A 12,378-nucleotide genomic window follows, 5' to 3' on the forward strand; every position below is an offset into this window, starting at 1 on the left:
TCTCCTGCACGGCTGGTATTGGAAACTCATTAATTTTTTTTTCACATTACTTTCCTAGCTGCATGTTTTTGTGCGTTCCAAATGCTGGATCCGGAATCCGATAGTCAGATTAATATTTGATATAATTACAAAAAAATTCTAATCAAAAATCTAAAAGATCTACCGAAATTAAAAAATCTTAAGTAATTAATCCAAACTAAAATCCCTAGATTTTTTTATTTTGATAAAAAAAAACTCCAAAACTCGAAAATTCATATTTTAAAACTTTTAATTAAAATTTTTGCAATTGTTTGAGGAGATAATAATTTGAAATATATAAAATCAAAGAGATAAAAACTTCAAAGGAGCACAAACTATTTGATAAAATCAGCTTTATTTTAAATAAAGAGTGTAAATAGCGGTAAATAGAATTATTTTAACTAATAATTACATATTATTAAAAACAGTGCAGTTTGGTAAATTTAGTGGTAATGGTGGTAATACAAATTCAGTCATTACAATAGATTTTGTAAAGTTGAGAATAGCAATTTGATACATTTACTAAGTTTAATTTACAATCATGTCATACAATTTTTATTAATGGACGCAATATATCAGTATACGAAGTATAATTTTAGAGTTGCATATATTTTTTTTAGTGTTACAAGTTACAATTTATGCAGATTACAAGTTTAGTTTGACTGCAATGTGCGAATATTTATAAATATCAGATATGTCCATAAGAGTCTTACAATCAGAGTAAAAATGCGTTTTAGGCCCCGTTATGATTGGGAATAATTGTTTTGAATAAGGCAACATTAACTTTAGAACTTTTGATTATCGTCCAACATGAAATATAATTATTTACGCGCTTTGATGTGTTATCACATATTAAATGACATTTTTATCACAAGAAAGTTGAAATCAAATGTTACCTGCAACATTATCTTCTGCGATAACTTCAAACTGCTCGTCTGATGCATTGGAAACCAGCGCCGAGTCAGACATAGACTGTCGGATGGAACATGTAGGATCAGTAGACGCTGACCCGATTGCCCACTCAGACTGGGATTTCCTCAAGCTGTTTTCATTAGAGCAGTCTATTGTTCTGACACCAACGACTTTCAACAAAGTCTCCACCTTACTCTCATAATCCGTGTGACCTAGTTACAGAAATGCAAATTATTTTTAGGGAGAAAAAAATCAGAAAATGCAAAGCAACCTGAAACTATGTCAGTTAGATCAACATTCTGAAGGCGTTTGCTGTCACAAGAAATTTCATTAAGACCAGCAATATTAACAGCGATTGACGTTGTACGATATAAAAATTTCAGCAACCAATCAGATCTGAAATTTTAATAAGAAAATTGCAATTTCAAGCTTCAGTCATTTTTAATTCTGTTAAATCACCTGCAGTAGCCATTGACAATTCTGCCCGCGACCACAGTAGAAATGTCCTGCCAATCTTTCACACTTCCTGTCACTGGGGCGCCCAACATAATTGCCTCCTGAACAATTCCTTCACTGCCAGGCCGTCGATCAGCCAACTCCTGCCATTACAAAATTTATTTTAAATTATTCAAACAGTTCAACAAATATTTGTTACTACCCTGAGGCAATAGAAAACCACTCGAGCTCCCAGACTGTAGCCAACCAGAGTCACAGGACGGCCTCCATGCTCTCTGGCAAGCAAGACGTGGGCCAGGTGCCGTCCTACTTGTGCAGATCTTCGCAAACAAACTCCCCAAGGGTTATCAATAATGGACGAGAGGGAAACCAAAGAGGCTGGCCACGCAATTGCTGTCAAGATTCCACGGAGAATAGTGAATTTGAGAACTTCCTGTGTAGCTACGGTGACAGCAGCCGAGACCGCCATATCCAACGCCTGGCCAAGTTCTTTCAAATAGCTTGATTCGTAGCGCAGGAAGTATTGCTCCTTTGAGCTGTCAAGGCATTTCCACGGACGCTTGAATTTTTCATCGTCTTCTTCCGTCAACCAGCCAGAGACAGCAATGGCAATGTGCAGCTGACCTCCTGAGCCAACAGACAACTTTCCAAACTCAAATTCCTCGATGTCTCCGACTCTCCTTTTCATGCGATACCCTAAAAGATTAAGCGGTTCAGTGGCGGATTTTCACAATGTGTGGCCCCCCTGGAGACTTTCACCACATCAGCCGAGTGTTGAGAAATTTCACCAAATCAGCCGAGTGTTTAGAAATTTCACCACATCAGCCGAGTGTTTCGAAATTTTACCACATTGGCCGAGTGTTGAGAAATCACCACATCAGCCGAGTGTTTGGAAAATAATTAATATATCACTTTACCAGTAAGTCCTGCTCCAGCCAACCCAAATAATGAACCGAGCACAGCAGCACCAGCAACAGACCCTATAGCAGCTGCTGCTGCACCTCCTCCCACAATGGTGCCTATGCCTGCACCAATTAACGGTGCAGCCAGACCTCCCGTCAAACCAATTAGTGCTCCTCCACCCACCGTGGCCAAGCCGATAAGCGCATATCTTTTTATTTTGCGGGTTCTTTGGCGTCGATCGGCTACTTGCTGTTGCTCTCTGTTAGCAAAATTAATTCTCATTAATTTTTCTTTTTTCAAAGTGCTTCAATAAAATATTTACGGTGATAGTGCATCTGACTGCTCGCTGTGGGAACTGAGTAAAGACTGGCCCAAAGCTTCTTCTGCAAGTTGAGCCAAAGCGGCAGGCGCGCCCATCAACACAGCGACATGGGCGATTAATACTCGAGTTCGAGCGTCATAGTGGCCTACGAAAATTTTTTTTAAATAAACTGTAATCAAAATTTTAAAATATCTAACAAAGAGATGAGAGAGAACGTGATAAAAAACCTATGAACTACAGTGCATTAAACTGTTGCTAGATATAGAAAAAAACAACATGATGTTCCTCTACAATCTACAATATACCTACCCTCAATTAATCCTTTTTTTAGCACAAGATTGAAAAGCACAATTAAATAGTTAATTTGTTAAAATACAGAAGCAAAATGGATTAAAATTATGGTAGGCTAGCACAATTATATATATTATTATTTTATTAGACAAAAATTTTACCAGATTTTATTCCGAATAGCACCATGTCTTGGATGATTATGACAGGATTAGCTTGTATCTGAGGCTCTGCCAAAAGGAGCTCCACATAGGCTTGGTAAGTCTGACTGCCTTGGCCTTCAACCAAACTTTTCATGGCATCGTTAACCTATGAAAATAATTTGTTTTAAATATAAAACTGAAACCAAGCATAAAATCTAAATTTAAAGCTCAAATAATATACAAGATGAAGTATTTTAAACTTCAGACACAAAATAAATTACATAGCTTTTTATCAAAACTTTCTGTGTCACAATCTAATCTTTCTGCAATAAAAATTTACAAGCATTTATTTTTGCAATTTATACCTGCAATGGTAGACCTAGATGTGAGGTAAATTTTTTTATACAATCGATGCTGTACGGAAGGTCCCACTTATTGCCAAACAACTCGTGCAGCGAAAGGGCACAAATCGCTGCATAGCAATACGTTGCAGCGTCTGAGAGTTTTTCTTTTAATGCTGTAAAATTTAATTTGCGTAACACAAATCGTGATTAATTAATTTTGAATTTTACCAGATTCTGGCAGCTTTTTGGCTAAGTCGTTCATGGCGCATCATGCAGAGAGTAAAACTAGTTATCTATAATTAGTTATTTTGAGGTAAAATAAAAACATTAAATTGATACACAGACAAATTGCGTCCGTGATCACAGCAATAAAATCAAAGAGTGCATCGTCAAATGTTTTGGTTTTTAGTTCACATTCACAGATTCACATATTGGGTGGGAGTGGCAATCATTTTGATGTGGGTGGTAGCACTGCAAGGTCAGCAGGTTGTTCCCCCGCCCTCTTTGTGCGAATGTTGTGCTGGAAATTGGACCGATTAGGCAAGAGGCAAAATTATACAAAAGTTTCGGTCGGCTGGTTGATTATTGTCTGATTGCGCCTCGAAAATGGCAGTGTCGATTAGCGAAATTTGCGAAAACACCAAGCTTGCCCGTGAAATGGCTCTCACGGGCAACTACGAGACTGCGGGCGTTTACTACCAAGGAGTGGTGCAGCAGATTCATCGACTTCTGACGTCCATCAACGACACAACTCGCAGGGCAAAGTGGCAGCAGGTTAGCAGACCTTTCTAAATTTTCTGTTATTCTCCCTTTTAAATTGATGCATTTTATCGCTTTTTATTCGTAGACCAAGTTAATAAAATTAAATTTGTCTTTTTAGGTGCAGCAGCAAATTGCCAACGAATACGAACAGGTCAAGGGCATCACAAACATCTTGCAGCTTCTTAAAGCCGATGGACACCTGGACAGACCTCTAGGTTTGTTGACAATTTTTTAGGAATGAAGTATTTTCCACAAGAAACAATATTAAATTTCAATGTAATGTTGCTTCAGGTGGTTCAACGTCCTACAATTTTTCTGCTTTTGAGGAGCCAACTCGAGACCCAGATGTTTGGGGACCTCCACCACCTAGAGATCCAGATGTGTGGCCTGCACCAACTGTTGTGGAACACAAGTAAACAAACCGCTTTCCTTAATCGTTCCTCTAAATTTTGTTGATTATTATAAAGGAGTGGAACGCCTGTGAGAACTGTCCGAAATACGAGGAAAGGAGGAACAGACACTGGCAACAAAACTGGTACCTTAAGAGGAACTCGAGGTGGATCCACGTCAGCAAACAAAAAAGATGCAGGGAGGAACACTAAGGGGAAGGTTGAGCAGACCCCAAGAAGTGCCCGGGGCGCCAAAAATTCTGATTCCAAAGATGATAAAGAAAAAGGGGACAAGAGTGAAAAGGATGGGGAAAGTGAAGGGAAAGAAGAACACGAAGAAGAGGAGAAAAGATTTGACCCATCTGGTTATGATAGAGAGCTTGTTGAAATGCTTGGTATTTATAACATGCTAAATTATTATTTATTGCAACTTGAGATTTTTCTATTTTAGAGAGGGATATTGTGCAGAAAGATCCAAATATCCATTGGGATGACATAGCCGATTTGCATCAAGCAAAACGGTTACTGGAGGAGGCAGTTGTCTTGCCTATGTGGATGCCTGATTTTTTCAAGGTATTTAATCATATTAAACGTATTTCTGTACAATAATTTGGAACATCAGGGAATTCGTCGACCCTGGAGAGGTGTTCTGATGGTTGGACCTCCAGGCACTGGAAAAACTATGCTGGCCAAGGCTGTGGCTACGGAGTGTGGCACCACTTTTTTCAACGTATCCTCGTCGACTCTCACTTCAAAGTACAGGGGAGAATCTGAAAAGCTGGTGCGACTGCTTTTTGAGATGGCTAGATTTTACGCTCCGTCAACAATATTTATTGACGAAATTGATTCTTTGTGTTCGAGACGAGGATCTGCCTCAGAGCATGAAGCCTCCAGGAGAGTGAAGTCCGAGCTTTTAGTTCAAATGGATGGAATCAGTTCCGCAAGGTATAAGTGTTAATTGCATATTTCTGGTAACTAACTCAACTAACTTATTTTTCTAAAGTGAGGGTGAGCCAGGAAAAGTGGTTATGGTTTTGGCTGCTACAAACTTTCCATGGGACATAGATGAAGCTCTGAGACGTCGACTGGAGAAACGAATCTACATTCCACTACCGAGCAACGAGGGCAGAGAGGCGCTGCTGAAGATTAACTTGAGAGAAGTGACATTGTGCGATGATGTAAATTTGACTGATGTGGCTGTAAAACTTGAAGGATACTCCGGTGCAGACATCACAAACGTGTGCAGGTAAGGAATGGAACATTTGCTAAATGAATTGAAAATTGATTTGTGCTATCATTTCAAAAGAGATGCGTCTATGATGGCTATGAGAAGGAAAATAGCTGGCATGAAACCTGAGCAAATCAAGCTGCTGGCAAAAGAGGAGCTTGATTTGCCAGTCAGCCATATGGATTTCCGCGACGCACTTGCCAAGTGCAATAAGTCCGTTAGTCAGGAGGATTTGGATAAATACGAACAGTGGATGAATGAATTTGGCTCTGCTTAGTTAGCAAAAACAGGCTCTATACTCAAAATCTCCACTAATGTGATAACATAGCTATTAATTATTGTGCTGTTGAAGTGGTCGTTTGAAAAGAATTATATTTAGATATTTCTTTCTCAGGAAATGAGACGTCTCTAAAAATTTTTGAATTATATAAAAAAAGGAATTTATATACCTATCATAACTTATTTGGAGATGTAAAATTAGCATAAATTGTAAATATATATCGAGCACCTTTGATTAATTTTTCGTTTTTATTATTATTTTTTTTTTTTTATAACTCCACTTTCCCTTCTAAAAGGTTATTTTATTGTGGCATTTTGCTATTAATATGGTTTTTGATACCATATGTGCATTAGTGGATGAAAAAACTGTATCAAAATATTGCAAAAATTGTAAATGTCATTGCCACTTGAAAAATCATGTTTCCATTGTTGTATGGATACTGGATATTCTAATATATTGATTCATTGTTGGCCCAACTTTTTTTTAAATCGGTCACGTTCAAATATCAGTAACTGACGCCAGAATTCTGAGGATGGAAGAAATCCAGCAAGAACTCGTCAAAAAACTGGAAGAACTTGATAACTACGTGCGAGAGCACGTTGAAGTATTGCTTGATTTAACAACCAAGGCAGATGCGGAGGAAAAAGTTGCATCTTCCATCAAATCTGCAGAGGAGAGATCTGTGACTGAAAAGCTCGGTGTGCTGACTCTGCTTCCAGGATGGCTGGAGACGTTGCAGAAGTCACTACAAGAGTTCGCTGCAGTTGCCAAGAGCATTCAGCCTCAACCAGCAGATCCAGGTACAATTATATTTATTTTTTAGTTTGATGAGAATTTTATTTTGAAATATTTATTTGTAGAGCGGAAACTGACAGCAACGGGACTTTTCCCTGACCCTGAGCAGTACCAACGCAGGCTGACTGAATTTCGTGAACTTCAGTCTGAGAAACAAAAATTCAGATCCACAGTGGCTTTATTGGAGAGCAGGACCACTGTCGAGAATCTTGCCGACTCTGCTTCGGCTATTGGCCAGTCGGATCGGGTAGGAAGCAAAGAGGAGACAAAAAAGGAATGTTGCTTCCTGTTGATGAGGGGCTTTCCAATTGAAGGAATCGTCGAAAGGCTGGAGGACCTGCTTGACGAAAAGTGGACGAAAGCAGTGAGCCCCAAAAAACTCAAGAGAGAAGCCGAGCGTCAGTTAGCTTTGAATGAAACGGAAATTGAAGAATATGTTACAAGAAGAAACTCCAGTCGGTCTCTTGGCCATGTTGTCCACAGACTGTTGGCATCAAAGTACCCCAGGCCCCCAGTACCCCCTGGCGAAAGACTCCCTAGGCTCAAAGTAAGAGATTAATTATTTCACTTAAAAATATTTAATGAAACGTTATAGGTGATGGCCTTGCTCATGGGGTTGGATAACCAAGATTCAATCTTGCACCTGGCAAAAGTGGTTTCTGATGCAAAAGTGATTGTCGTCCAGCTACAAGACGCTCTGGAATCCTGCATCGAGGCATACAGAACTGAAGGTCCAGGGATTCCGCTTCTCGAGTCCCGGGAGCCCCCTACAAACACCCCTGAGCCTGAGCAAGTGACTCCGACCGCTTGCTTGATTCCTCATGCTCTCCTAGAGGAGCTGAAGGCCATGGAGCCACCACCAAAACAGAAAGAAGTTGAAACTCAAACCGGTCCAGAAGTGATACCGTGTCTGAGCATGGCTGCATCTCTTGGAAAGCAAGCGCTGGAAGTTTTGCGACTCAAAGAGCCCCTGTCCGACTGGCTCATCACAGCTATGCTCATTGAGCACCTCCACCATGCAACTTCCCAGGGAGCACTTGGATGGATATTGGTCAATTTTCCGGCTTCATTCGACCAAGTCCGACTGTTTGAGGCTTCAGTAAGTTAATTATTTAAATGTTGATATAGCTTGGAATGATTATTATTTTTGTTTTTTTGCTGTTTTAGATCACAGGTCAATGGGTTCCAAATCCAGACAAACCTAATGAAGATCAAGGTGGGCGGACGTCCTTGGTTCAGTCCAAAATCGTTTGCGATCCCAATTCCCCTGTGGAGGCTGACCGTCCATTTTGCACTGTGTTCACCTCAGTGGTTGCCGTTTCACCAACAGAACCCCCACCAGTCGTGTCTCTGGTTAATGAAGTTTACCTGAGGCAGGACGTATTTGCTTGTGTCCATTGTGTCCAGTTTGAAGAGAGCGCCATCAAAGACCTGGCCGAAATGCTTTTACGAGCTTCGCCGCACCCTCCTGCCGAGCCAATAGCTCTCCAAAGTGAAAGCACAGTGCCAGACTTCAATATTCCTTCTGATCTGAAACTTGGAATGGTTGCTCTTTGGGAGGCTCTTGAAACAGCCTACCTTGCACGTCTGCACAGAGTCGCGCTGACTAGAAGAACTATGCAAGTCTGTTTTGCTCGTCACTTGTCTTCGGTGAAAACTCGGTTCGGAAAATTTCTGGGCAGAGAAGACAGCATTCAAACAGTGCTGGATTTGTTTGCTGGTCGATACAAAGAAGTGCCTAGACCGTGGGATGAAGAGTCAAAATCAGAGATGGTGAAGAGGATTGAACAACTGAATGAGACTATCTATGGCCAAATTGAGACCAAAAGGCGCGAAGCTTCAGAAGAGATTAACGAGATTGCTGAGAAGTCGATCCTGGCGCGCCTTCTCATAGAAAAGTTGCAAGTGGCTGCAGCTGTTGCTCAACTTGAACTGGATCGCTTTGTGGATACAGTTGCACTACTGCAAGACTTCTCTTATGCATCACTGGAAAAGATTCCCCCAAATGCCAGCAAGAGTGTACGATATGAAGTGCCAAAAGTAATTGGAGCCGAAGTTGGAGACGAATGGACAAACTTGGTGGCAAAGACACTCATTGCAGATGAATTCCCTGACGAATGGATGCCTGAAGAGTTTGCTGACTATTTATCCTCGGTCGTTGATTCAGCCAGGACAAATGTCGAAAAGTTGACTGGATCGCAGAAAATCGAAATCGACAAAATGGAGAAGGAATTTCAGCCAAAGCCTCAGAAAGGCAAGGGTGCAAAGGATAAAGGAGCCAAAGCCAAAAAGGGAAAAGGCCCCACTGTTGATGATGTTCCGAGCTTGGCAGACTTAGAAGCGGAGCGGTTTGCGGCAAAAAGAATATTTTTTCTTCAAGTATAAGTTGCTGAACCCTTGTTGCAGCAGAAATAATTTTAAAATTACTTTACAGGAGTGGCGCAGCATGGTCGAAAACGAGGCAGAGCTTACAATTAATGCAATTGAACGTGAAACTGAGAGGCAAAAAGAAGAGGCTGAAACACTTGCGAGGAAGCTTTGGGGTAGTGCCTTCCAGATAATGCGCACGGCTGCAGACTTGCAGAAAAGCTCTGAGAGCGATTCTTTGCGAGAACTGAAAGAATTCCTGGACACTGTGGTTGAAGCCGAAGCTGAAATCAAGGACACCATCTTATTCCCAAGGAAGACCCGTTACCTGAGCTACCTGCAACGACCTGATGCACCTGCCCCCGTCACTCGGCCAAGGAACTTCTACCAAGAACTGCACGATTTGGTCAAAGTCCTTAAGCGTCTTGCTCCGGACGGTCGCATACTCCTGTCCGGTCTTGTTTACTTGCTGCACCAATCAGCATCTGCTGGCAAACACTTGCCTCAAAACTGGCGAGAACTGGACAAAGAGGGCATACACGAAGTGTTGAAGGACTTTCTGAATGGTGACACGATTGTAGACTGGCGTTCGTTGGTTGTCGCTCTGCTGGAGTTGCCCATTGCGAGTCAGCAACAACTTTTGCTGGCTCTGCAGAAGCTGCGCCTGGGCACAAGAAAGAAGTTCGTCGAGTCTAAAATTTGGATGGACACCATGTTTGCTGACGAGGATGAGGCTGCAGAGGCAAAGAATTTGATATTTGATGTTTACTGCCCCAAAGACGACGACAATTCTTCCGTCTTGGAATTTCTGTCTGCTGCAGTGTTCGATACATGTCCTGTTGCTGCTTTCATGAAGACATGTTCCTTGCACCAAGAGCAGGTGTTGGAGGAAGAAAAGGAAAAACTGGACGAAATGCCTCATTCAGACGTGGTGCTGCTGGAATCAGCAGTGACGGCCTGCCAAGCCGTGTTCCCCACCAAGGACGAAGCAGTTGGGCCACGTCTGCAAAAAATCTGGAATGAAGTCGAGGACACTGGACTCACCAATGAACAGAGGAGGGCAAGAAACCGTGCGGTGGCGGCTGGAACATACAAAGCTGAGGATGCAACCCAAGCTCCAGTGGACCTTTTGAAAGAGAACCAGTCCTTGCAGCAGCTGGCTTCAGAGTATTTTAGATCAGAGAGACTTGAAAAGATCATCAGAGGCAAGTTAAGGCATTCACTGTAGACTTGATTGAAAATGGAATTTCACTACATAAATTATTTCTTCAAATTATTCATTGATCATTTTGTTATTTCTTGAATGCAAACGCCTGCTAAATTTTACGAGTATGTATGGAACACTCGAAACATACCTACCTTGCAGGTTACATAAGTGTGTAATTCTGCATTCTGCATGCAGCAATGACTCAATGGATTTAATCAGATTTAATTTTTATTTACATTATGGGTCGAGAACATTTTTCGCTCAAACCAGGTACTGATTAGCACAACATAATATTTCATGAAAAAATATTTCAATCAATATTTAATTTTGTTGAATTAATTAAAAAAGAGCAAGAACACTAGCAAATTCATAAACTTTGTCCAAAATATTTTTCTATTTTTGTGATGCAAATGAAAACAATAATACTTGAAAGTTGAGTAATATTGAATTATTTGAAACAAATTTATTGTGAGAACATAGCAAGATGACAAAAATAATCATATAATACAATTCACTTTTAGCAGAAAATTGATAACATAAATCAAGAGTTTTAAGCTTTCCAAGAAAGGTAAATAAAATAAGGGAATTATTAAATCCAATTTTCAGTTTTTATATTTAAATATAATCAACAGCATTAAAAAAAAATCACACTAAATTTATGATCTTTGCAAATGATAAAAGAATTATAATGAGTAATGAGACTTAACGATAAACCAGAAATTTGCTTAGCCAAATTATTAAAAATAACCCAGTATCTTTGATAAAATATGATAACATGGAGAAAGGAATAGAAATTTAAATAAAGTGTTCTGTATTCTCTAGCCTTGGTGTAAAATTTTGTTGAAAGCATTGTAGCTTGACTCGAGGTCGAAGATGAACTGTCTGGACTGCTGTTCGGACAGCTCGTCAGACGCCCCCATTGTTGAAAGTGTGGTCAACCATTCAGCAACTTTTTGTTTGCCTTCAAAATCTGACGGGAGTAAGCTCAGACGGTTCATGGTATCATGGAGGTCCCTCAAATCAGGTTGCAATTCGTCCATGGCTTTAATTTCAAGTCTCAGCTTGTCCATGATTGTGATGAAAAGCTGAAAAAAATTTATTTTAAAAATTCCATTCTGTCTACAAAATAAATATTTACCGAAACAATGTCTGCAATGCATTTACTTGTATTTCCCTTATCATCCTTGATTGTGATTGGCCTGTCTTCCTTGATCCTTTCTAAAGCTGCAGGGCAGTCCAGCTAAATAAATCCAGTTTGATAAATTTGGTACAAAAGGATGGAGTAACCCATACCCTAAATTTCTTGACAAAAGCCTCTATGGTAGGGAACTCGTCTCCATGCACAAGATTGAATGCTGCCTTGTACTGCACAAGCAATCTCGAACAGGCTGCTGTGTATTCTTTGGGCGTGACACAGTCTCTTATGTACGCTTTTTCTAAGTGCTGCAGGGTATTGATCACAGCGAACAAATCTCCCAAGTTATCGTACCTACAATTAACCCACAGATGATAAAATTATATTATTATGACACGGCGGAATAACAACATACTTTTCTCGCTCTCTGACATTCCTGTATAGCTTCACTTCTTCGTAAAGTTCAGGTCTGCTGGCATCTAAAATTAAATGAGATTAATATATTTTGGTTCACTCTTAAGTGAGAATGCAAATAAATTAGATAATTGACAAAATTAAAAACCTTTGACGGAAGATCCTCCGCTGGAAAATGACATTTTTCTAATTCCTCAAAAGAGATTTACGAGCCTGTCGCCTGTCTCTAGAGGTAGGCAATATATAGAAAATATCTTATTTCTTATTGTCTAATTGGACAATGAGACACAGCAAAATATTCAGGAAATGACAAATTTGTTAATTTTGATAAACAATAATCTCAAATTTTTCGCGAATGTTTATGACTAATCCACCACACAACACACCCATGACTTCTAATCCAAGGAGCGTGAGC

The 12,378-nt window shown here is 40.2% G+C and overlaps 4 protein-coding genes across 5 annotated transcripts; 2 read left to right on the plus strand and 2 right to left on the minus strand.

Moving 5' to 3' along the window:
• Positions 1 to 354: 354 nt before the first annotated feature.
• On the minus strand, positions 355 to 3,835 carry LOC132200126 (transmembrane and coiled-coil domain-containing protein 4-like). Of its 2 annotated transcripts, XM_059625355.1 has the most exons (10): positions 3,732 to 3,835; positions 3,615 to 3,679; positions 3,408 to 3,559; positions 3,064 to 3,208; positions 2,612 to 2,756; positions 2,304 to 2,548; positions 1,589 to 2,082; positions 1,390 to 1,529; positions 1,202 to 1,326; positions 355 to 1,142 (listed from the first exon to the last, which is right to left on the minus strand). In XM_059625355.1, the coding sequence occupies exons 2-10, from the start codon at positions 3,646 to 3,648 to the stop codon at positions 904 to 906; spliced, it is 1,719 nt and encodes a 572-aa protein (XP_059481338.1). In that variant the 5' UTR covers positions 3,649 to 3,679; positions 3,732 to 3,835; the 3' UTR covers positions 355 to 903. The 2 variants fall into 2 exon arrangements, with proteins under 2 accessions (XP_059481338.1, XP_059481329.1); XM_059625346.1 differs by having other exon boundaries at positions 3,615 to 3,834.
• Positions 3,836 to 3,873: 38 nt separating this feature from the next.
• LOC132200135 (katanin p60 ATPase-containing subunit A-like 1) lies at positions 3,874 to 6,283 on the plus strand. Its single transcript, XM_059625368.1, has 8 exons — positions 3,874 to 4,160; positions 4,267 to 4,363; positions 4,440 to 4,560; positions 4,616 to 4,932; positions 4,989 to 5,110; positions 5,160 to 5,482; positions 5,541 to 5,783; positions 5,844 to 6,283. The coding sequence occupies exons 1-8, from the start codon at positions 3,993 to 3,995 to the stop codon at positions 6,040 to 6,042; spliced, it is 1,590 nt and encodes a 529-aa protein (XP_059481351.1). The 5' UTR covers positions 3,874 to 3,992; the 3' UTR covers positions 6,043 to 6,283.
• A 146-nt stretch (positions 6,284 to 6,429) lies between these two features.
• LOC132200104 (uncharacterized) lies at positions 6,430 to 10,483 on the plus strand. Its single transcript, XM_059625311.1, has 5 exons — positions 6,430 to 6,845; positions 6,906 to 7,387; positions 7,436 to 7,939; positions 8,008 to 9,219; positions 9,275 to 10,483. Exons 1-5 carry the CDS (start codon positions 6,578 to 6,580, stop codon positions 10,433 to 10,435), a joined length of 3,627 nt encoding a protein of 1,208 aa, XP_059481294.1. The 5' UTR covers positions 6,430 to 6,577; the 3' UTR covers positions 10,436 to 10,483.
• Positions 10,484 to 10,839: 356 nt separating this feature from the next.
• On the minus strand, positions 10,840 to 12,366 carry LOC132200143 (vacuolar protein sorting-associated protein 28 homolog). The gene is made up of 5 exons (XM_059625381.1): positions 12,112 to 12,366; positions 11,965 to 12,028; positions 11,708 to 11,903; positions 11,553 to 11,654; positions 10,840 to 11,499 (listed from the first exon to the last, which is right to left on the minus strand). The coding sequence occupies exons 1-5, from the start codon at positions 12,143 to 12,145 to the stop codon at positions 11,233 to 11,235; spliced, it is 663 nt and encodes a 220-aa protein (XP_059481364.1). The 5' UTR covers positions 12,146 to 12,366; the 3' UTR covers positions 10,840 to 11,232.
• Positions 12,367 to 12,378: the final 12 nt, after the last annotated feature.

Source organism: Neocloeon triangulifer, unplaced genomic scaffold (assembly GCF_031216515.1).
Source record: "Neocloeon triangulifer isolate White Clay Creek 2 clone unplaced genomic scaffold, ASM3121651v1 ptg000001l, whole genome shotgun sequence".
Lineage (NCBI taxonomy): Eukaryota > Metazoa > Arthropoda > Insecta > Ephemeroptera > Baetidae > Neocloeon > Neocloeon triangulifer.